Source organism: Diorhabda sublineata, chromosome 4, assembly GCF_026230105.1.
Source record: "Diorhabda sublineata isolate icDioSubl1.1 chromosome 4, icDioSubl1.1, whole genome shotgun sequence".
Taxonomy (NCBI): domain Eukaryota; kingdom Metazoa; phylum Arthropoda; class Insecta; order Coleoptera; family Chrysomelidae; genus Diorhabda; species Diorhabda sublineata.
In genome coordinates, this window is record NC_079477.1 from 30,862,246 (window position 1) to 30,889,178 (window position 26,933).

General features: G+C 32.1%; 1 protein-coding gene across 1 annotated transcript; it reads right to left on the reverse strand.

Moving 5' to 3' along the window:
- Window positions 1-210: 210 nt before the first annotated feature.
- LOC130442622 (uncharacterized) lies at window positions 211-10,978 on the reverse strand. Its single transcript, XM_056776904.1, has 4 exons — window positions 10,880-10,978; window positions 8,271-8,492; window positions 6,544-6,843; window positions 211-516 (listed from the first exon to the last, which is right to left on the reverse strand). The coding sequence occupies exons 1-4, from the start codon at window positions 10,886-10,888 to the stop codon at window positions 331-333; spliced, it is 717 nt and encodes a 238-aa protein (XP_056632882.1). The 5' UTR covers window positions 10,889-10,978; the 3' UTR covers window positions 211-330.
- Window positions 10,979-26,933: the final 15,955 nt, after the last annotated feature.

Below are 26,933 nucleotides of genomic sequence, written 5' to 3' on the forward strand. Positions count from 1 at the left end.
TTTGTCACTGTCACTCTCAGGTATTCGAACTCCTGGACTTTATCAAATCTGCACTCCTTATTTTGCTCTGTCGTCACTTTTAATTGGTTGCAGCTATTCAGATCCCTTCCCATCTCTATATATTTGGTCCATATTCTTTAGCTTTCTTTTCAAAGAGAGAAACACTTCTAGATCGTTCTACCACATCATCTGCGTAGGCAAGGAGAAACATTTTTACACTTAATCATTTTTTATTTTAGAATTCAATAAGAACTAACTACATCACTTGAATATAAATATTTATTTTCCAAAATAAATCTCTATAACATTTCAGTAAGTGTACAAGATATTTTAACTTAAAGGACATTTATATGGGATATTATTTTCACAGCAAAATTCTCTACCGGCTGACAAATTGGTTCCGTGCCATTTGTCAGTATGATTTTTTATGAATAAGTAAGCTCTCTCCTTGAAAACGTGTTCTCTGTCAACCGTAGCGCATATTATTTCGCTACTCTTTGGTAGATGCTTGATGATCTGAAACAACAATGGAAATAAATATAAAAACGTCTTCAACTTTGATTTAAAGACTATTCAACCAACGCTGTTAAAGAATTATAGTTATTATATTTATTTACGAACCAGGGTTAATTCCAATTCACTCAATTTACAGCCCAAAACATCTTAACAATAAACTAAATAACTTGTGGAAGTAGAACGAAAATTAGGTTGAAAAAAGGCGAATCAAAGATGATGATAAATTTGTTATAAATAAAAAAAATCAATAATAAAACTACTACTAGCCTAATTCAGTCAAAGGTAAATAGTCTAAGCAAAAATAAGCAGCTTAGGATTAACTTTATCCGTAACAAAATCCAATATTATTAAATTTAGCAGATAACAATATCTCTATGTGTCTTTATTGATAACAGCCGCCTTTCCGTTGTGATCACTGTGAAATTTGGGGTCAATCATTCGACTCTCAACTCACATGTAAATCCTAAAAATCAAACCAATTGCTACAAATTACTGAACATTACCAAAATCCTCTCAAATTATCACTAGGAAGCTGATGAAAGTTCTCTTCTCGAAATATACAGAGCCCTAATTCAATATTAGATTATGGTTAGGTTAGGTTATCTGCAAATCAGACCTCGGACACTCGGAGTATAAAACAGCTTTACGTCTTTTTTTAGGTCTTTTTCGATCCAGCCCCATAGAAAGCATTAACTATGAAACTAATGAGCCCCCACTTTGGAATAGACGACTTCAGACCTATCTACCCTCTATTTACCATTACCAATAAAAATGTATTCCAACCATCAACCATTCCATCAATAAAATCCATCCCATTTATTTTATCACAGCTTCTCAACGGTATATACGTCTCACAAACAAGCCCTTTTCCTACTTCTAGTACACCACCATGGACTAATGACCATCCTAAATTCAATACATCCCTTACGAGATTCGACAAATGCTCAATACCCAAACAAGAATCGAAAAGCTGTTATGTTGACTTTAAACGTAGTCAAAAAACCACAGACGAAGCTAAACTACGAGGTCCGTTGTTGTTCCAGGAAATATAAAAAAAAATCTCAAAAATGGTTTTGAGTGATGACAATTTAAGAGTTGCTTGAAATAATGATGCAGTCAAAGATGATATTTTCTATTATGTATTCATTTTTTTCGCATGAAAGATTTCTAGAAATATATTCTGCTGATTAAAAACAACTATGCATGGACTACTGAAAATGCTTTTTGGAGCTATTAAGCATAAGAAACAGGATTGTGTGCGATGTATCCTTGACTCAAATATACCGCTAATCCTGGGACTAAAAGTAATTGCATTTGAGCTCTATAATTGAATTTTGAAGAAAAAAACATTGTCTCTTACAAACTTAGTAAAATAAACTAATTGGGCAACTATATATAGGTAGATATTTATTTGTTATTTATAGTGCTATTTAATGTACTATTGGAACAATTATTGCCAAAATTCAAAGCACTTTATTTTAATTTTGACTTGGTTGGAGAAAAAATAGTGTATATCATACGGACTAAAAGTGCCTATTTCATAAAAAACAAAATCTAGGCTATATCACATATCATAGCAGAAAGAATTATTTGAAAATTTAAAACTCAATATGAATAAAAACAGCCTATTTTTACTACTGATTTAATCACCTTCTTATATTCGATTATAAAATAGAATCACATTTCACTTATCAAAAAAGTTTTCCAGGAATTATATCTTTAAATAACGGTAAGCTTTCTTTGACTGGTTTTTTCGTGGTCGAAAGTAGTTTTCAAAGTTAAAAAAATCTGAGTGTCCAAAAACTGTTACATCTGCTCTTCTAGAAGAAGCTTAGCAAGCCTGGAGAAAGTCGTCAGTCATATAGCTTCTTAACTTTTCATGCATACTGGTCTATACGTCCATGCAGTTATCCATATAAATTTTAAAAAACTTGATAAATGCACTCGCAATATCCTCTGTTTTGCGACCAGCAATGTCCTCGTGTTATATGACGAATATTATGTTTTGTGATGAAGCCACTTTCTGTATTAATGGAAACTGATACTGATACGTAACAATCCTCGTTGGAGGCCTGAGTCCTACACCCAATATTTTCCGAAAAACTGAATGTTTGTGCTGGAATAATAGGCGTCAAAATAATTGGCCCCTTTTTCATTGTATCAGCACATAAATTATGAAAAAATATTCAAATTTAACGAGTTTATTTAATCGTCACCATCTACTCGTAAATGTACAATATTCTTTGTAACTTTGGTGGAGATACTGTAAATGTAGTTATAACTTCGAAATTATGGCATTTAGGTATAGAGAATATCACATATAAAATAATCAGTATTTCTTAAGGATTTCTGAAAACATAAAATATATAGGCTAATCCTTTTGAAATAACAAAGTCATTATTTTTCCGAAAAAAGAAAAGATCTGACAACAATGTAGATACCATCATAATACCGGCCGTATCACAAGACCCTTGCACAAAAAAATGTATAAAAATCGTACAAGCCGTTTCCGTAATAATTGAGGTGTTCCATACATAAAACCCTGTATATCTGTTTATTCGGTTCTGTCGTCAATTCAAATATGAGAATATTCATTAATAAAATTGATAAAAAGAGAAAACAGGATAAGTACCACATACATCGTTGCTCGTCTGAAAAATCAAGAAAAATGTGAAAATTGTCAGTTTGCATCTAAACGTATTTCCGAAACTAAGAAAGATAAAAATATACCAAAAATAACTACAACAAGAGGACAAAAAATAGAGAAAAACGAAAGAAACAAAGCTAAAACCGATTCGCTGAATGATCACGGAATTTTAAGAAAGAATGGATTTGTCATTGATCAGAGCACTTTTGCAGTAATGTTTGAAATACTACTTCACATTCAAACTGAAAAATAATTTTTTTTTCAAATAAGCTTTTTTTTATTTTGATTTTTGTAATATGAAGTACACAGTAATTTCAAATGTTTAACGGTGTGCTATCAACTTCTTTCAACAAGATCCACATCTAACAACAATCTACACCAAATTTTTGATAAAACTAACTAAACATCTAATAGATTCCTTACTCTCCTCAAGATCATTTCCAATATGAGTACTTTCGGGAATGAAGACATTTTACTTGGTACATATTCTCATTTTCAGTTTCTTAATTGCGCATTCATTATACCTCTATCCACCCCTATTAAAGAAACCTTCAGAATTTCACACGGTCACCACGGCTTTGTATCTAGCACAATGGACGAATGGACCCCAATCAGATTCTAAATTACATACAATACCAACCCACCTACATCATATTTGAAAAAAATTCAAATCACAACCGGCCAAGTGTACAAAAAACTAGACGGTCCATTCCACCAGACAATTTAAATACCTAATTACATCGGGTGTAACTTCCCTCAGTAAATATAAAAGTATAAGCGTTTTCCACCCTGATAATCATGCTGAGCAACCGGTTAAGTATGAGAAACTTGATTCGTTTGAATTTTTGTGGTTATTTTTTATTTTGAGGGAGTGAAACAGTGACATGGCAGATTTGATTTCAACTTGGGGATAAGAAAAATATGTTTGTTATACAGATGTCAAGATACAATTTAAAATTTATTAATATATATTATATACATACTAGAGTAAAAGTTTTTGTAGTCATACTTAATCTTTTTTAATCTTAGCATTGCAAAAAAAGAATTCTAGAAATTTTCAAAAGAAAAGTAGAAAATAACAATAAAAATAAAGACAAAACTAATCAACTTACACCTCTAGTATCTTTCTAAGTGCCGTTTCACATAAAGCGTTCGAGGCACCTACGTCCTACGCTTCGAGTAAAACGTAGAGCGTTGATTTTATTTAAACTGGGAGTACCGGAGCAGTACCAAAATGGATGCGCAACTGTGTGCACTAATAGTTGTATTTGTAGCCCTATATTCCGATTTTAGCAAGCATTCGAGAAAGTTTGTGAATTATCTTCGGATAAGTATTAAGACTTTCAACGAATTGTATGTGTAAGTGGAATATCAACTCACATAATTGTGAATAATAGCAGCGGCAATGTCTTCCCAAAAAACGTCCAAATTTTGTTTTTCTCAGATAGCAGTTCATGGTAGTTCCTTATATAATCGCGTACCTACGTTGAGCGCGCAGACTAAGCGTGAGTCCACGCCATAAATAAGACAAACACTTACAGAACCTGTATATGACAGGATAAGTTTGTTCAGTACCAACCGAAACTCAAGCATAGTACGCAGTCTTTATTAAATATTTCTATATTTTTTGAAAAACAGATTTGTTTGTAATTTGTTTCCCTGTATGCACTGTACTTGAATAGACTAAGGGAATTGGACTTTCTGATCTAATCCATCTATTGATATGAGTTTATACTTCGATGAAAATGTGTTAGCCGACTTTATCGTTGTTTGTTAATTCTATATGTACTTTTTATTAGGTCGCTAATCATACATCTAACGCTAAAGATTTTTATGTAAGGTAACATTGAATATGACGTCTTCTTTGTACTTAAAGCTTCGTGTATCTTTACCATTTTTTTTTAATCTATCACTCGATTTCTCCAGTTCTTAATTCATTTGACGACAACTAACTCAGTTTCCTCCCATTTTTCTTTTGTATTTTTCATGCCATGTTCATGACATGTCTCTTTGGATCCATTCTTTCCAAATGACTCAACCATTGCAATCTTTTCAATCTGACTACGTCCGCTTATTCCAAAATAGCATTTACCAGTCCCAGTTTAACTTGTTTTTGAGCTTCTTATCCTGAACTCAAGCCAAGTAGTTTTTATCTGAAGAAATATGATGTATGGAAATCTTTTTCCAAATACATTTATATTGTGATATTTTTATAGTAAAAATATTGATCTCTTTCTGAGGTCCATTGCCCTCCGTCTCCTACGATCTTTTGTTTCAATTTTCCACTGCTAGACACCAATCTTAGATAAATCTAATTCAGATCCATCCTTTCACCTTTTTCTGGTTTGGCCATTTGATCTTAAACCATCCCGTGTGTCAGACATTACTTTTTTATTTATCTATTTTCCTTGGATCTCATTACATTATCTGTTCTCCTCAGGTTCCTTTTTTTTGTTACTTTTTATGGTATAAAATTAAGTTTAAGAATATTCCTTTAGTATATCACTTGTTTACTTTTTGTTAGTTCACAGGTTACTGATGAATATTTATCTTGAACAAAGTTAGTTTGGATTGTACTCTTAATAAATTCGATCTTAATAATGGTGTATCAGTAAAGTACGGAGTATTGTTTTAATTTTATTCGGCGTCATCTTTTCTATCCTTTAATAATACACTTGTAATCTTGAAATTTTATAAATTCATTTAATCCTAAACCATCTTATCATGTGGTGTATGGCTGTTTGTTTGGTCATGCATTATATTTTTCTTTCCATGCCTTTCTATATTTGGAATGCTCTTTTGTACTTTCCCATTTCTTCTATTTCTCTCAGCAGTTTTTTTTTTACTTTTTCAATCCATATTTTTCTTGGTCTTTATAATTTTCATCTGCTATTCTGACGTCGAATGTTTTTTTTTGTTATTCTACATTCGGGCATCTGGAATATGGCAAACCATTTCAATTATGCTCCATATATCTTATTTCTAACTGGTTTTATCTTTAAAATAAAAACTGAATTTTAGTCACCACCTTCCAAGGGTGACATCTCGAAAAGGGGTGGGCTGAGGAAACACCCTCTATATATAATACTATAAGTATGAAATAAGTACCAAGACAAAATATACTACTATCCAATTACGGCGTATCCAATGAAAAAATTCATTATTCACTAATTCTCTTTAATCGGTAGGTTTTTCTAAAATAACAATATATTGACTGAATTTTTGAATAAATTCAATTTCGTAAAGGGCTTTTTATGTCCAATTTCGCAAGGGATAATTACAAAATTCAATCAATATCATCCCTTTTAATAGTAGAATTAATACTCTACGCTAATGTCTAGGTTTAAACAGATAAAAACAAAGCATAACAATATTCTCACCAATTCTAAGCACTTGTTCGTGCACTGTCTGTTGCCTACTGCATTATTCATGAAAGGGGTGTCCATTTCCTGTGTCAAGACCGGCAACCCCTTTGGTTGCTTTTTTGACCCTTTCTTGAACTGTCCGCTTAAGAAAACTCCACAAGTGCACGGAACAGGATCTTTCCCTTCGTGGTCGTTATTCCTATCGTCCTTAAAATCTTTATGATGGATTAATCTTTCGACAAGAGACGGTCGGCGTTCTCTTGAATGGATTTCGTTACTTTGTTCGTCATCATCTTCTTTTTCTTGTTTGTCTTTCTAAAACAGAAACAAATATGAAAGAACTAATTAAACCGAATTAGCGTAAGAATGTTTATAATATATTTGTTCATTTCATGTTATGTCTCTAGCCGTTCAAGAGATTCTTAGAAATTATATATTTTTGATCAAAAATATTTAATTAACGACAGTGCTGGACATTTTTACAGAAACAAAAGTTACATATCTACATAAATATTCACTATTATTAACTGTAATACTATTTTCAAATTATATTTTGTGATCAAAGTTTGTAACTAATTCTAAGACTTTTTACAGTAACAGAACGACTTCCTCAAGATAGATAATGGTCTTTATTTATGACGTGGTTAATTAGAAATCTTAATACGAGGGCTGCTACTTAAGTTTTGAGATATGACAATACTGATATAAATATGTCAAATTTGACATTACCATAAAATATTTACATTTTTCATGGTAAACGTACTCAGAACGTGTTGGCACACGGGTGCTATTTGAGTTCACAGAATGAATTTCGTAAAGGTCAACCATAATCGGCTGTTGTGGCAGAAAACTTAGATACTGTGCCTAAACTGATATTGCAAGACAGTCATGTGACATGCCGTGAGATTGAGGTATACTTGGACATTAGTTCTACTCGCATACATTCAATATTGCATGAACATTTGGCTATCGAAAAAATTGTTCTATATCTATATCTATATCTATAAGATAGTGACATGAGACGAATGATAGATATATGCATATTAACCCGAAACTGAAAAATCGCAGACGAAGTACTTCGAAGCAAATGGTCGCCTGTTTTTATTGAATAACTGGACATGTCCCCACCATTCCAGTAGAGTAGCGTAGAACAATCAATTCTGAATGGTACATCAGCATTTGTTTCACAGAAGTAATGGAAAAAATCAAGAAAACCAATCGCAGAAGACGAACCATTCTCTACAACAACAACGCGAGTTGTTACACATCAGTTCAAACATGAACATTTTTGAACAGTCAAGAAATTGAATTGATTGGTCATGCACCGTACAGTCCTTGTTCGGGACCCAATAATTTTTACTTATTCCTGAAGTTAAAAAATAAATTGGGAAGTTTTGTTACCCCAGAAGAAGCAGTTGAACGTTCATATTACATGGTTTTAAGTTGCCTCAATCAGAATAGAAAAAATACTTCGACAATCAGTTTAAACGCGCGAAAAAACATTTTTTTGAAAGCTATAGAGACGTTTCAGGATAATTTTGAAAAACATTTAGTTGATTTCGTACAACCCGTTTGAAAAATATATTTTTGTATATATTAGTTACGAAATTACTACAGTAACTCTACAGTTAATTCAATTGATTTCCTTATTTCACAACAGCCGTATTTTGAGGAATATATTTGATAATCTATTGTATGTCTAAAGCCTAAAAGTTTATTACTAAAATAAAAAAATCGCTTACTATTTCAGAAATTCTTTGCTTTGGAATGGGTTCACAAGTATTTGTTGGTGTTGGCGTTATAGCTTCTGTTGGTAAATAAGGGAGTTCTAAAATTCGTTTAGGTTCTTCATTTTTTTCTGTCGTTGTACTGAATACTTCTGTTTTATTCTCGACAGAATCCAAATCCTGTTTAGCTGATACGGGAATTAAAGAAATCGCACATATGGCAGCCGCAAATAAAAACTGAAACATAATCATATTGTAGAAGTTTTCTACCAAGCAGACAGTTGCAGAACCAATAAATGCGTAGTATATTTCCTTCATTTTAAATAATGTGATTATACATAAAAAATATATACATATGATCTGACAGGGAAAAGCTTCATTTTATGCTGAATAAATCCCAAACATATATTTCAAGTTTAAAATGTTAAAGGTTAATATCAAGCCTCAAAAGTATGTATTTGTACAAAAAATATCCACATTGAAACTATAGTGCTTATTCTAATAATTATTGTGGTTGGAATAAGCTCTAATATCAAGAACAAAAATTTTATTATAAGTAAGTGTTTTAAGTGTTTAAAGTAAATTGAGATATTGACATTAACTCAAAATTAACATCGAACCTGTGTTGCGAGATTCACTCACAAACAACTAATGAAATAAAGTGAAGAAAATGATGATGAATAAGGAATCCATTTATTAAAAAAGCTTTGCATGCACTTACAAGTGCAACACGTAACGTAATAAGTAATACAATGTTGCATTCAATGTGCGAACAATCGTCATTTAGTGCACCTTAAAAGGGATATTTAATTGCACGGAAAAATAAATACCGATGATGCTAGAAAGTTAACTAGACGCGCTTACCAAAACATTTCAAATATGTGAGAATTGGAATAAGGATAAACTATATTATTAATTAAGTCGCTACTTTGGAACCAACAATTTATAATAAATTTGCAAAATGTATAGTGAACATTCACATACAATTTTTATATGGGTCGCTCAAATCCTGTGAATTCCGGATTCTGGATAATTTTTCAAATAACTCAGTTCTCCACCAACTATTTTATGGTAACAGGCAATTCTGATATCAGTAGCGCCAGATGCTCTACAGCCATATGAGGATACAATATTAGCTCTACTAACACACTAAAACAACTAAAAATCCAATGTGCGTTTATTTCTTCTTTCTACTTAAAGTAGTTTACGTTAAATTACGTATTGCACTTGTACACGTATAAAAAGCTTGAAAAAGATCCAAGCAATTTACGCAAAGTGTTTTCTTCTTCGTTCATTAGAACGATAAAGATCAGATATATTCAAATATTTGAAAATGATTCTAAATGATGATGATCTTAACTTGAACTTCTCATATAAATTTAATTCTTTAATATTACACTCTAATTACTTAATATCAAAAAGAGAGAAATAAGATAACTGCTTGAATTATTTCTTGTTCTTAAAAAACACTTAATTATCATTTTACTTTGATGTTCGCTTCATTTTTAACGAAATGAAGGGTTGAAACAATAACTATAATTAATCTATAAGAAATCAAGAGGGTTTCTAATTGTTAACGGCGGCTATTTTACCGAATACTACGACGTTAAGAAGTAAGCGTTTTTAAGAAAGACTTCTGGAAAAATGCTCCAAATAGTTAATGCCATTCCTAATATTACAGTTAATCCACGTAAAACTATGAAAACTGGGATTAATATCGTTGAAATAGTTTGCTTTCAGAAGCTAATTTTGGGCTTGAGCTGCATTGGCTTATAGTTTATGATCTTGAGATTTGAATCCATCATAGCAAAAATTCAAATTCCAGTTTACTAACTTTAAATTTATCCTCAACTCTAACGTGACTGGGTAGATCCAAATCCTTAATCCAAAGACTCAAATCAAATGATACGAAATAATTGGGATGTAAGTCTTAACTCGAAATTAGCTTATAGTTGTTCCATTATCAATTGCAGAAAACAGTTATGCGAGGAACAATCAATATTTCATAAATACGCACAAATGATGACTCTAATTCAGACGATTCTGACTACCATGATTATTTATAAAGATATTTTAGAATTGAAATGTTTTCTGTTCTTTTGTTTTATTTATTTTTCTTCGTTGTTCTTGCTTTGAAATTTCGTTTTCCAGAAAAAAACGAATGGGGTACAAAAAGGGGTCAGTTCATGTCTGCCTTATAGGCAGGTACATTTGACTCGTCTGTTTATGTATGCGAGGTACAATAATGATTTCTTTGTAAGTTCCGAATAGGATTACAATTAAGTGCAACAAAATTGTCGGCAAGGGTTTTTATAATCTGCAATTGATATTGGAAGAACTATACCTAACTTCGAAAATAAAACCATAATTGAGCTCAGTGATTCTGAAAATTTTTAAAACCCAATTCGATCCCTTAGTAAGGAATTGTACTGAAAATAATACTTCAGTTTTCAAAAACAAAAATTATATAAACTTGAGTTGATCAAGCAAAAGGTAATAGAGAGGTAAAAAAGAGGAAATTCGATTCAATTTGTAATAATTAGAACTTAATCTCAAAACTTAAAATCAAAATACCAGATAATTACAATCGAAATTTTTCGAAATTAAAATATTTCTTCTCTTACCTTCCTCATTTTTGCTGAACACTTTTTATTATTAATAAGAACCTCTAAAACGTGTATCTATATTGAGGTCAATTCATTAGAAAAATATTACACTTTAAAAATGCATAGTTATCAAAACATTGAACGTAATGTATAAACAAGACAACCAAATTAAAAACAATGCAGATAAGAAATTATAAAGGGTGTTCGACAAAATCATTAACAATGCAATTTTTTAGAAATATGCATTTATGACTGAAAATAGAGTTCAAATTTAGAAAATCTCATCTCAAAGTATTTTAACTTTCAAGGAGCAGAAAAAGCAGTTAAAAAGTAAAACCTAAATCGTCCGATTTACATCTTCAGTTGTTGGATTTATATGTTACTACCAAAGACCGAAAACGATCAGTGGCCATTTTAAACAGCCTCAACACGATGTAGATCTTTCAGAACATCCACAACGCGACATGGACGACCACGATTGCTCAAAATTTAACTAGCCGAGTTTCAGCTGAAGCAACAGATAAAATTATTGAATCGCAAAAGACAAACTGGTATTATATTAAAGCTAAAAAGTAAACAATAATTGTAAGTAAAACAATAAAATGATTGGAGTACGTGTCTGCCGGATACGTGGAAACTATGGAATGGAAGGAAAGATATGATGTCCAAGAGACAGTAACAGTTCTAGACCGATGGAATTGTTATAAGTTGCTGTTGACACAGGAATAAGAGCCAAACGTCAAAATATATATACAGAAGTGATATCATCAATGATCAATGAAGAGAAAGCAAATAAGATAATAAGGGAGTGTACACTGGAAATTATACTGTTGGTACAAGACTGTAAAGGAAAAGACATGATCGAGAATCTGCTCTCAATGCCCTTCTTTGACTGGAAAAGGACGCCACATTCTGTGAGAATACACAATAGATTGTTTCGGAGAAATAGCAGATTTAAACTAGAATAGAAAACTCCATTCTGCTTTGGAAATGCATAAAATAATCTGTAAAAGGGAAGAAGATGGAAGAGAAGGTGGATAATTAAGTAAGTTTCCAAATTGTGGAAACTTAATCGACCAATCTAGGTGGCACCTACCAACCTAAAGTGTTCATTGAAAAAGGATACACTTACTTTTTGCCTGCGTAAATCAGAGTTCATACTTAATATCACTGTCATTGTCAGTTATAGATAATTCAATAATTAATTCGAGTTCAGTTGAAGGAAAAGTGTACTTAATGCTTCCTTACTTAACTGAAATTCAGAAAGCTGCCGTTATTGCCAAATTGGAAAATGGTTGGACTTAAAAGGTTGATAATTTTGGTACAATGAAAATATTTTGGTAAATACTTACCAGATATCTAAATATAGCTAAACGTGGCAATACATGTAAATTTACACAGTTAAAATTTTTTAAATATCTATATCAAGACTTATATGTTATTCCAATAAACAGAATTGTACAAAACTGGTATTAATGTTTTGCCACCAGCAAGAACTTTATAATAAAATAATTCCATAAGAAAAAATTATGCTTAGATGATTTAAATCATTTACCTTAAGTCTTCGGTTGTAATAATGTGTAGGAGGAATTGGAGTTTGTATTTTGAGGAAACACATTTTTCATTTTTCTAGAAGGCATGGAGTTTAATAGAAAATATCAATTTGTTTCAAAAAGAGTAAAAAATGTACATGTACATACAGCCCATTCCAATTTCTTGATACAGAATGCAGTGCATTAGTTTCAAGGGTCTCTTCACAACTAATTACAAGTGTTTATCACGTCTAAAGAGCGTGTAAATACTATCAGATCCGAACACGAAGAGTCAAAGGTACAAAACCAAAAAATTTATGTAAAGCTGTCAGTTCGGAAGGAAGGAAGTTTGAAATTTTCATATCGACCTCAATTGGTGTTACATTAAGTCTATATATATGCAAAACATTCGATCAAGAGAGAATTATTGTTTAATATCTATTAAAATTTATATTGATATTTATTAAAGTACCTTGTAATCATAAAAAGTCACCTTATCTAATACTTATTTCAGAAAAATTGTTATAAAGCATCACTCCTTTGTATAGAGAACATTCCGTAAGTACCTCGTAAAGAAGTGATACCATTAGGCATTGATTTAGTAAAAACTGGCATACATTATAAAATACCAGTTTCACGACTTATTGGGCAAAGTAGAAATAAAATTTATTTGATAGATTTTGCCGGAAATCATTAATGTTGGTTTTATGCATGGCCGCAACAGTGGGAAGACCGCTTCGGAAATATTGTATCAAGAGGGCGCGTTATGCAATACTGACTACTATGAGCTCGAAAAGCAAGGTCAATCATTAAGATTCTGTACGAGGGAAAGCATTAGTTTCTATTATCATTATACAACTGCATTTTTGAGTATGTACCTAATATTAAACTGAACAAACCAACCCGGTAAATCCAATGTTGAATAATGATGAAAAGGTCAACAATTTTTCATACTTTCACAATTTAAATGAATAAAACATTATTTAAAGCGGGTAAAACTGAAAGTTGAAACGATTGGAATGTCAGAGTCTTGACATATATTCTCAAAATATGATAAGACGCCAAGTATTTAATTAGAAAAAACTTTTAACAATTGTAAATAGTTTCCTTGAAATGTATTTAGAACGTAGTTGAGAAGGCATATTTAATTCAATATTGATTCAATTTGTTATTCATTCTGAGATTCAGATCTCCAAAGGAAATAGACAAGGAAGATTTATGAAACTTGTCGAAAGGAAAATCGTCAAATAATTAAAAAAACATTCTTGTTATTTTCTTTTTAAACATTATATTATACAGCAAGGCCTTAACCTCTTCTATTTCTCAAGAAAACATTCACACAACATTTAAGACAACTTCAGCCCTCGAGCTTATAAAACCAGACCACTCATCAAGTCATCAAGTTTTTTTGTTGTTTACTTCACTTTATACTTCACTACTACATCCCTTTGTTTTGACATAAGGGGCGAATTCTTAGCCACTGTCCATGCTATTCTTTGATGAATCAACATGTCCTGGTAGTCCTTAGTCTTTATTCTATTTTCTCTGCTGGTTGTGACCTTGAATGCCTGCTGTAATCTTCTTTAATCCGGCGACTTCTTCAATTGGATTTTGGAATTGGTCCTCAGCTATTGGTGGAATGTTCTCCTGTCAGTGAACTACTTGATCTGTTCAATATTCTTCTAGTCCAAATCTGTTAGGATTGGAGCGTCGTCATTTGATGACTCTTAATAGTATATTTACACGCTTTACCGAATGATAGGAATGCGGATAGCACCGATAAGGTGAAGAATGATTGTTAATTCCATTGATAACAAGCTCGCCTCTCCTACGATCTTAGTTATAAAAACATATTTGTGAACATTGTAGTTTTATCTTACGAAACTGGTGGCAATTTAGAAATTGACTGAATATCACCCTTTACGTTTGATGATTTTCTATGATTTCAAAAAAGGCCTTAATCAACAAAATTTGATAGAATCGCGTTGTATTACTTTTGGTAATGAAGCACTACCAGAGAAGGATGTTTGCAGAATTTCGTGCTGGTCGTGCCTCGTCAATGATGAAAGTTAACATCAGCCAAAATCGATTGTCATTCTGAGAAACTACGATGCTGTGCGCAACACAGAGATCGGCATGTGACTTCACAGAAGTATCTCTCAGGATATGGCAAACTGCAAAGCAATTGATTTTGCATAAACGTTCAGGTGTGAGAAATATAAGTAACAGATCGATTCCCAATGCCAGACTCCATAAAACACGTTATACAACTGAATCTTTGAAAGATAAAAACATCGAATGGATGTCTCGTTTTCACCCGATTTATCACCTAGTGTCTTTTTCTTGTTCCTCTCTATAAAACAAAAGAAGCGCAGACAGTGATTTTCATAATCTCAAGAAGCTTTCAATACCATGTTTCTATGATACCAACTTCAGAATTGATTTGAGTGTATGCAAACACTATGTCTGCTCTGATGGAAGAAGTAACATGTAGAATGTCTTTGATGTATCAATGTAAAAAAAATGTAAATGTTATGCCAGATCATTACTATATTTACGCCAAAAGAGACTCCTCTTGGAAGATATGGTCTCTCTCTTGCATAAAATAAATTATGCAAACACGACAACATATTGATTGGCCCAAAGATCATTATAGCCACTCAATGTCACTTGTTTCTTTCTATTTCAGCATCTTTCAGACTTCTTCCAATAATTTTATCACTTGTTTTGTGTTCTTCAAACTTTTCCAGAAAATTAACCATTTTTGCTCTGTATTTGTTATGTAAAGACAAACAATATTACCGGTCATTTCTAGTTATGGTAGATTTTCCCGACCTTTGCCTCTTCTTCTTCTCAAACTTTTTATTTATTTTCAACGAACTAACCCCAAAAGTAGGATGCACATCAATCATTTTTTAAATATCAATATGACAATGAGTAATAATCATGGAAAAACGCAATGGAAAAAAATCCACAGATGGATAAAACAATACAAACTGATGTAGTTGAAATATCAGTCTGAATAAAAATTATTCGAATGGTTTTATTAAGCCATGACGTGAATGAATTTTGTTCCAAATCGTGGGTATTCAACTGAGAAAATTATGGAAGTGCCAACATAGGAGTGGAATGAATGAAATATTTAGAGCAAGCAGACATGGCTATTAGAATGGCAGGAAAAACATCGATAACATTATAAAAATAGAAAATAAAATAGTTGAAAGATGTTTAAATAGGTATAGATACATAAGGAAAAGTACACCACAATGCCTAATTGAAAAGTGAGGGAAGCAGAAAGGTATTAGACAAGAAGGAGAGAAAGACACAAAAAACTTGATAAAACAAACAGTTACTGTATGTACTGTTATTCTTCAAGTAAAAAATCAATTCAAAAAGCGAATCCATTTTACGCACTTTCATATCGAAATATTACTTTATGATTCTCAAAGTAGCAGTCCACGTAACTGTAAAAACCTATATTCTACATCTGTATTTCACAATAAAAACGACGTGAAAAAAATTGTTGTAGTGGCTTCGAAAACATTCAAACTTCAACGAATTTTTACCAAACAGTAAACTGATGAAAATACTTTGAACCCAATGTGAGTTATTCAAAATCGACGAAAATATATGCGAAAATTTGATATTCGCAATTTGCGGTTTCAACAAAGAAGTTAATATCATAAGTGCTTCGACAAATGTTGAAAATTTTGTTTGAAGTTAACGATTTTCAGCATATCTTACCGGTTTTACTAGCAAAAGATTCAGCAGGATCCTCCACTAAAAAAATTATACATTACGCTCAAGAAATTGATAATCGCAATAATTTTCAAAAATACGATTACGGAAGTGTTGGTAATTTCATTGAATACGGTACTTTTGACCCACTTTCAAATCCACAGTGAAACCTCAAAGTAAGGAATATATAATAAAAATAATGATTCAGATTATAGACGCCTATTAACAACAGAGTACAATGTTTATTTAAATAATTAAGTCATTTAGAATTTCAATTATCGAAACAATAACTAACTACATCAGCAGCTAACCTCAACTCGTGCTTGTACCTAGGCACGTATGAGCTATAGTGATAGCTTGTGACTTATTCCAGCTTGCATTTCTAACGATACCTGCGGCATGTTTTTGCATTTAATTGCTTCGGGTTCAGATTTTTCCTGCATGTTTTCGTAAACAAACTTGCTGCTTTAGAATTCTCTCCACGCTAGATCCCTACTAGTACTCAGTATGGCATCCGTGATCAATCTACTAATTTTTTACGACAGCTAAACGTTTAAGTCGGCTTTTGGAGGTAACTGTTGGCATATATTAAATATATTGAAGGGACCAGATATAGAATAATATACTTCATTAAATATTCATATGAAAAAATCGAGCACTTAAAATTGTAATTAAACAATATTATTGGTTCTAATAAATTCACTATAAAAAGTAAATTAAATATTCAATCCTTTCCCTAAAAGAACAAACTATTTCGATATTCTGCCTCATGCGCATAAATTCATTGTCAACTATTTTCTCAGTATTCATGTTTTTCCCTCGTCCCTGACCTGTTTATTTGACTCACTAAATCTATCATTGTTTGTCCCGATCAGATGAACATCAACATTTACATAAATATACTGATTAAAGCATACAAATACCTGGATGTTCTAGCAGGAATTAGTGAGAATGTAAATGTTACATGGCGAGCTGTGTGAATCACGGATGAAAGGGACATCGAGGCAGGCTGTAATGCGACATGCGGTACATAGACGCAAAAAATTTAGGAGATTGACTAAAAGTTCAGAAAAAATAAGACAACGTCTGAGTATTCGTAAATATTCTCGTCTGCTATGGATTCACTCCACAGGTTGTATTGAATAAAAGTTTACTACTAATTTTTTTGTTTACTACTGTATATAACAAAAAAAGTGTAACTGAGAGCAGCATCTGAACAAATGTGTTTCTAAGGCGTCCAGCTGTAAATGTAAATAGACGTGGGTTAAAGAAAAAATTTACTACATTGAGATTTTTAGTTACGCAAGTTTTTAGTTACGCAAGTTTTCAGTTCCAGTATAGAGCTTTTTGAAAATATTAATTTATTAATATTGTTCTGAAGGAAGCAAAATACTTTAAATTTAAGTATTATTATAGTATTTAGTATTATATTTCATGTTATTCAATCTCTGTTTTAAACATAAAATTTTGAATCCGGCACTGATAACAACGAGTGCGGTGACATTACAAAATGGTCATCGTCCGCAGTGAGAGAGAACCACAAGAACACCCAATGATTATCATCAGAGCGATAGTTTCTAGGGGTCCAACAAGAGTTTCCATCTTACACAAAAAGGGTACTTCAAGGGCATGAGGGGGGTGATACGCACCGCTGGTACGGGTCGATAACCGGGCAACCCCGTGGAAGTCCGTACCACCACGGTACAAGTAATAGTAACAGGGTTGTCGGCTTTTTACGCGGAGTCACTGACTCCGGGAGAGGTTGTCAAGAGAACCTCGCTGTGATTTTAATAATATGCGTTATGAAAGAAAACTGAAATACATTTCATATATGTTTCTGCATCCTTTGAGTCACAAAAGCTTGCTAGAACCATTAGAATACCAAATGTAGGTACTAGAAATGCAAAAATATAAATGCGGTTAATTTGTCCGATTTATTAAGAGTTTATGATTATTTTATAGATACAGGGTGAGTTTCAAGTGTTACAAAAGTTGATACCTCCTAAATTATAAAAATTATCTCAAAAAGTTGTCAATTAAAATTTTAGGGTGTGTGCTCCTTACCTGGAAAATATGCGGAAATCTACAGTGTGACTTGCAAGACTTTAAATATTTCCTCATATTTAAATTTGTCCTATTATCTTAATTCCTATAATATGCATGCTTACCAATGTATATTCAGTGGGTGTTTATAAAGATATGACAATGGAAATTGCTACGAAATTAGTATGTACATGATTATTCATTGTTTAGTAAACAAGGCGAACTAGACGGAGAACTTACGATTTTAATATCAACAAATATTATTCAATTAAGATAAGCTACAAAATTATTCAATGAATATAATTTTGAGCTAACTTCATGTCAATACAATTTTTTTTACTAATCCCGGTAAACGATCTATCAGCTTTTCAGGAAAAATATTATATGAGTAGATGTATCAAATGAAATATTTGGAAGGAATAGAGGTAAACGTTTTGCAAGAAAATTAAGATATGTACACCAAACAAGCGACCGTACACCGTCAAAAATATTTTGTCTAATTACGTGGTCTCAAACTATACCATCCTGTATATACCACACCATATTATATTGACTAAGAGTTTTTATGATGAGTATGAATTGCTTTTTGATTTATTAAGAAATTTACGACTGTTCACCTCTCAATTTCTGTGAAAAGTAAGCTCGAAATTTGAGAAATACGACATAAAGCTAACCAACCACAATATTTATCATCTGTTAATTATTTGTGTAATTGAATATGGTGCGGATGTATTTTATATATGTGGAGGATATTTATGTTCCGACTAATATCCAAATATCGACTTGATAATTATACTTTCGTGTTTTTATTTTTTAATCGCAAATAAATGTTTGAAGAAACTCAGTTCCCACTTTAAGATCCTATTGACTGCGCCAATTTTATTTTCGTTTTTATTAGTAATTTCGTAATAAGTTCCAGTTTTGGTTTCCATCGTACAAATATTTCGCGACCCATTTTATTGTAAGCATTTTTTTTTTCTCTAGTGAAATTTTGTTGATAATCATTTAGTGTTCTTAATGCATACGGATTTGATTTGTCACTGCCAATGGGCTCTTAATAAAATACTACATTTATCGAAAAATTACAAGCATCCGTTATTAAGTTGAATAATTGTTTGAAAACAGGATTTTGTACTAATGGTTTATCGTTTTACAAGTTTCAAAACATTTTGCAAATTGAGAAGTATGTTCAATTTCAGCATTCTTTTTGAAACAAGTAATTAAGGGTTTTGTTATAAGCGCAAAATGAATTTTCAAGTAACAAAGGACTCCTAGAAATGATTTAATTTCTTAATTTCTGTAGCTGTTTTCTAAATGCTTCGTTCGGGATGGAGCTTATATGGTATGATGTGGCCTTCTCAATGGCAGGAATGGAGTCAAAACGTTTTGCTTTGGTTAATACTTTTAGCTTTCAAACACAATAAAACAAAGACTACGACCTTGATGATTTTAATTGACAGGACATAGAGTTAATTTTTCTAGGTATAAGAAAGTTTGAAACATTGTTAATAGATGGCGGTAACTACGCCCATTACATTAATACTTGAGTCAACACAACTTAGCCTCTTATTTTCAAGCAAACATCAGTAACATATCGATATAAGGGGGAAGACTTTTTTAAAATAATTAAAACTGAAATATTAAGCGTATATATTATCCTCAACCTCAAAGAATATCATCTTTTTGGCAAGGGATAGTTTGTCCTGTGGCTCATACCTATGGGTTCAACTTCATGTTCATTTCAATTGCGTGCTAATTAATAGTTAAAAGACCTTATTTTCTGCTTTTGAGTTTTTTAGGATATGCTCAAATAGTCAATCGGTTTGTTTAATTGCTAGGTCTGTCCATTGAGTATTTTCATCTTTTTTTTTTTCATCGCTCATATCACTTGTAAACAGTTAATTTTATTAGTTTCTTTCTCATGATTTTCCAATTTTAAAAGGAACTTAATATTGAAGCGTTGTATCAGATCCACGTTTCATTACAGACACTGCAAAGCTGTGTGCAAAGAGTCATATAATTATTGACGTTAAATGTAATTACACCCGCGACATCTCGAATTCTTTAATTTGAGCCCAGATTAGTTCAATGCGGTAAAGTTAACAGTGATGGTAATCGCAAAACTTTAACAGTACATTCTTTTGCTATTCCATATTCCAATCCGAGCTTTATTTTTTCTATTTTTTCCAATAAGCATTAGTTAAAGATTGTTTGTACCTTGAATGGTAATTGGAATTGTTAATAACTATCACAAAATTGGTCAGTACTAAATCAAGTCTGTTTTATAGATCCCTGCAACAATAGTTCTTCAAAACTTTCTTGGAATCCTTAGGTAGACAGACGTTGAAGAGAAATTTTTGTATAATTTAGTTGGACTGAAATATTTTTCATGAAGCATCAGCAGTAATTTCCTTCATAATCGTCTTCGGTAGAATTCTAACAAGCCTCTGTAGACAAATCCTTTATCAGTCAATATTGTCTCTAATTACAGAAATAATTTTGGTCTGAGAATCCTAAGATTATACGAATATAAATGTGAATCTTATCTAAAATAATTTACAATGTGTATAATACTCTCCATCAATTAGAAATTTAAATCTCTCTAGACTAGAATGACTAGAAAATATAAGAGAATAATTACAATAACGATTTTATTCTGTCACAAATAATACTGAACTTTTTATTTTAGAAATTCTCCTTAATTGATTTATGATGTTATATAGTGGTTTACCTTCTGGGTCATTATATTCTGAATAATTTTCAAACTAACTATAATATACGGAATTATAAAGAAGGTATTATTGCGAGATATATAATAAAATTTGTCCTCACTGTTTAATGAGCAAAAAAAGAAGCAGAATAAATAAAAACGAGTCGTGCTATGTCTAAATAGTCTTATTATTCATCTTCTTCGTTGTAGCATCAATTTCGATTAATTATACCGACAAAAAAGACCTATCGCCTCGCTTCTGAATCATTGGTTTTTCGTTTCGAGCTCGTTATGAATAAACAGAAATTTATTAAGGTCTGTTTTATAGATCCCTGCGACAATAGTTCTTCGAAACTTTCTTGGAATCCTTAGGTAGACAGACGTTAGAGAGAAATATTTGTTTTAGTTTTTTTTTTTTGAAGATTTGGTCTTAATACATCATATCGAAGTATTGTGGAGCATATTGCTCAGAGCAACATTAGAATAATTGTTCAATTCATTCTTCATTAATTCAACTTTCACTTTTCATCGAAATACAAATGTCGATTTGACATAACCTTCAAATTATGTCGTAGGAAACCAGCTTGTTCCTCATTTATACATTAATATCAAATTATTAGAAGTACAACTACAAGTACAATCACCAAACACTGGTAGGAATGAGTTTACTTTGGAAACTATTAGTGATTTAAACATAATACTTCTTACCTACTTACTACAAATACAAACAAAAATTGAGATATTCAAAATCCTTCTTTTCTGAATAATCGCTATCTTGTTTCACGGGCACAGATTGGAAGAAGAATCAGAAAGAATGAGATTTATAAACTAAGGTCGAAAAATTTTTAAGAAAAAAAAATAATGGTAGGATAAAAACCAATGGAAAAAAGGTGGATTTAATAAAAAGGGATGGAAAAATAGTTTACGGGCAAACTGAGTTCGAGAAGAGGGTGAAATTTTAAGGGTGAAAATCGGTTAATTTCGATTTACGGCAAAACCACAAATCCTATGGAAGAAGTTTAACAGCAAAGCTGTAGATGATAAAAAGATCTACAACTTTTGTATTAACACTATTTCCAAATAAATCCAAAATTAATGGGCAAAATTCAAAAAAACAAGTTTTTGGTTTTTTTATTTATATCTTTTTAAAAAAATATTTTTTTCCACGAAATTTTGTGAAAACTTACCTTTTTATGTCCCGAATACACTTTTCAATCTTATTTTGACTTAAGTCGAGATAAACCTTTTTTACCCTTAAAAATTTACCTCTTCTTATTATTATCAATTATTTTATTCCAATTTTTTTTACCCTGGTCTATTAAATCACAGTTTTCGAACGTCGTTCGCGTTCAATTTTCTGTGGAAATCTCAAATTTAAAACCTGATCTACTTTTTTGTGCGTTATCTCTACCATGATATTTATTTTGTTGTATAATAGATGCTAAATGTTTGATAATTGTTATTGACGAGTTATCCCGTCACATGGATTTTGTACTGACAATTCATACTAATAAGCTATAAGGTAAACTGTTTACCTTTAGCCTTTGATAACTGTTAGTGTTGGTGCAATGGTAGTATAAAGAGTGTGATCAGTATGAATATCACCAACGGTTCCCAAACTTCCAGCTTAGTATGGGATAATATTCTTCTAATAGTGGATGACTTCGGGTGGTGGATGTTCTTTGTCATCATTGTTGTGTTAACCTCTGAATACATTCTAGGTCTGTTTTCTTTCATTTCACGAATCCAAAAGAGTTCGATTAAACAGGCGTGGAAAAGGTATTGATTGCCTGGACTAAGTTGCCTGCATTTATTCTCTCAGTGTATTAATCCTCAATTCTAGCTTTTTCCTACTTGTGGTCCAATAACCCTTGGCAGATGAAATCCCACGCATTTGTAGGTTTCTCCATTTTCCATTGCTTGTATGATATTTCCGTTAGGTAGTTGCACATTTTTGTTTATGACACTGCCTTTGTCGATGTATAGTGTTTTGAATTTAGACATTCCAAATTCCATATGTATATTAGTGGAGAATCGATGAGTTATATCAACTCTCGATATAGCTTGATATCATCCATGTAGAGAAAATGGCAGATGATACAGTTGGTGTTTCTGTTAGCTTTGATGTTGAAACTTTACTTAGTATCATTGAGCGTGGTGGAAAGGGGATTCATGGTGAGATTGAACCACAACGGGCTCGACGAATGACACTTATCATTACAATATAACGACTTTTTTTACTGTATGTAGACTTGACAATTTGATTTCCAAAATCAGCCAGATGAATTATACGAGGTGCCGAAAAAATTTGAATTTGAATTCATTGATTTTGACAATCGTTTTTATCGATTTGGCTAAAAAGATTTTTTTCTACAGATGATACTATTTCATTGTTCGCCTCGAAATGGATTTCACCAAGTCCATTCTACCTAAATGATTTCTGTTTTAGTTTAGGTGTGTAGTACAGAATCTAGTGTTCACCCAGCCTAAAACGGCGCTCTGGAGTATCGTTTCGTTGTTTATATAACATCAAGAAAAAAGTTTTATTATGTATGACATTCTCATGTAAAATAGATATGGTGAATTCATACTGCAGGGGATGATTTTTCTCATACAACCGCCTCTATTGAATTTTCCACTCATTATTCATCATCGGTACTTGTTACACGTTTAAACTTATTAATAATTGACAAATTCTCTGATGGAAAATTACCATGTTAGCTTTCAAGCCATGCCTACTTAATAGCCGCATTGTTTGTCATTGCTCAAAAAATTCTAACTATTTTAATAAATTAATTCAAATTTAGTACTTCAAGGATAAGATATAGAAATTTAATTTGTATTCCGGTCTATCTGTATGAAGACGCATTTATTTATCGATGTGATTGTAATTTGCCGGAAGGAATAATGTGAACAGAATTATGACTGATATCATACTGACTTCTTGAATGAATCTTATAGTTTTAATACCAATCCATAAAAAAATGGTCGCGATAAACATTGATTTTATATAAATATCATCTTGATTTGTTGACATACAAAATAGTTGTTATGAATGATATTTGAAGCTAAGTATTATAAGTCATCTTGACTTGTCGAATGAGTTGTATTGGCAGCTCAATCGTTTCACCAAACATAGATTGCAACCAGATATCTGATGATGAACTCTAATTTTACATAAACAGCATCTTGACTAGTTGAAATTCGAAATACAAAATATTTGTGGTTGATGATATTTTGATACAGTAAGAAGGAAAATGTTTTAAGATTAAGAAGTCTAACATTACATGTTACTATTCTCAGTAAAATAAAAGTTTCTCAATTATTCACTGAAAAATAAAGAGCATCTTTCCCCATATTATTTTTATACGATATTTTCCCAATTCACAGTATCAAAATCGAAATATATTACCCCGTATACAAACGTTTACGTAGACAGAGTCAAAATTCTCATAAAAAAGAGTCGTGAAAGAATTCACTTGTCTGTATGGCAACCCTGTTCTACAGAGATTTTTCAAGCGTTACTTTTTAATCTTTTTATAAACAAGTATCATCCCCTTCGAAATGAATGCTCGGTCTGTTTCAGACAAAGGATTCATCCATCGTTGTTACCAATTACTACCTACCTTTATTGTTGGCATCACAAAAAAGACAATTCAAAAATACCCCTCGATCGTTTCAACGCTGTCGGAGTGTGTTTATTCCCTTTAATTTATTTGTGAATTGTAATAGGAATTTTATACAAAACGGATATTCATTAACTGAAAACCGGGCTCATTTAAAGACTATCAATCGGAATACGAGACTATTACAAAAAGGTAATACAGACTATTAAATTAGATTATCGGCATAATCGTGTTTCCTATTTTGTTTAAAACTGTATTACTTAATTACAATTTGTGAAGACTCAAATTATAATAATTATAGTTTGAATACTCTAAAAAACACGCTGTTAGCAATAATTAAACTAAAAACTAAAATATAATGTTAGCATAAAAATAAAATTACTGATGAGAAAACTTTGTATGATATTTTTAAACTTTTGGTTTTGTAACTAATAGGTCTGAGCCTAATTTCCAAATTAAGAATAACTTAGACTTAAGCTAATGAGAACATGCCGAGAGTCAAATGTGTCGATCGTTGTGGAACGTGTGGACACAGCTTTACAGTTAAGTTACGAAAACATTCCAATATATTTTTGCAGGCCTTTGAAGTAGCAAAATCTTCAATTATATTGTCGTATCAATTCTTGTTCATTATATCTCACTCTATGCATAAAAGAGCTGAAGCGTTAAGCATTTCTTCGTAAAATGATAGTTCTTCACTCTTTTCAAGCAAAAAGGCTTTTCTTATTTGATCAATCCAGCACTTGGTTTTATTAAAATTCTTTCAGATGAAAGGTAGCTTTGAAAGTGGACTATCAACTAATTCTGTTTCTAAATCAATAGGGTTCACTTTTTCCAAGAAACTAACTTTTCTATTAGATCCGATGGTAACAACTCACTCAGTTTTATAAGAAATGAAAATTTCAAACTAAATCCGATTTAGGTCAATTGCCGTTTTGCTTAGCTGCATATGAGTCTATTTATGTATGTATATGAGTCTATTATTGTGACATTATGCAAGCAATCATATTCAATTTTCTAATCAAAACCTCCGAATATTAAGGGCATTATCATACTAGTTGATTGCGAGCCTCTTCAAAGCGGAGCAGTCGCGATCACGCCACACACGCTCAACGAATTCGTTGCAGGCGCGCAACGAGATCGCAGTGTGGACGCCATTTTATAATGTCGTATAATAACAAATTGCCACCCGTACTTCAGTTCGTAACGAGACACGAATGCGAAGAGATGAAGGTGAATACTCGTATCGTCATGGCATCATTAGGAAATTCCGATATTGATACAGAACTATTTATAAGTAAAAGCATGGGAACAGATATGCCACCGTTATTTTGATAATTAGTGGGTAAGTTATAATTAACCGATTGATAATATTAACGAAGTATAATCACATCTCCTGATTATTTAACGTTAAAAACATAGTAATTACGAGCCTTTCTTCAGGTGTCACTGATAATCTTAAATGTATATCTTCGTGTCTTAAGTCGGTTTGTATCATGCCTAACAACTCATAAAATGTAGGTCGCAGGTAAGTACGAAATTTGTTTAGATTATTTTTTATCCGTTTGCAAAACAACACAAAGTAGTCGCTCTCTTCCATTCGATTAATTCGTCGATGCTTTCGTTTCAGTCTCCAGCGTCTTCGAAGTAGTGTTTTCTCATCGGAATCCATTTTGTTTATGAATGTGCACTACAAACACGATTCGCGACGCATTCGTTACGCGCCCGATCCGCCCCACAGTCGCTCGCAAACCACTAGTAAGTATGATAAGATTGTAACAAGACAAGAAGAGTCACTCTAGGCTTCTCCCCTCTTAATGACTGTCTCACATATATATCGGAAGCTCCTCGTTCTCGATCGCTCGAAGTCACCATGCATAAAACGGTTGTCCGCCACGTCGAGTCGTATAGAAAATGCATAAATATACCGATTGTCCTTACTTGTTGTAGTGATAGCAAATCTTTTTTAAATTTAACAAATCATTCACTCAGTTTTACATTTTTTGTTACTGAAACTAGTTATGCTAATTGGGTGAGGACTCCATTGGAAATAAGAATAAAATTGCCGGCAACATTCTTCCTTTTTCCCAACTGTATGTGATGTTAAATGTTAAGATGCTTTAGATTAGTGCTGTAAGCTTCAATATAATAACATCCAAACTCGTTTGGGATTGCCTAGAAAAATTAAACGCGCTAGACAAGAAAAATAAAATTATTCTACAATGGGACATACCGAAGTGAAGGGAAATGAAAGCTGATAAGCTCTATAAAGCGGGGGCAGACAAACCCTTCAAGGGACCCGAACCCTTCTGTGGTATCCGCTACAGAACAATGGAAAAGCACTGGAAAAGAAGGTAGCAAAACCAATTATTGAGGCAACCTACAGGGGGTGAGATAGGCAAAGACTTTTTTCGGAAACTATA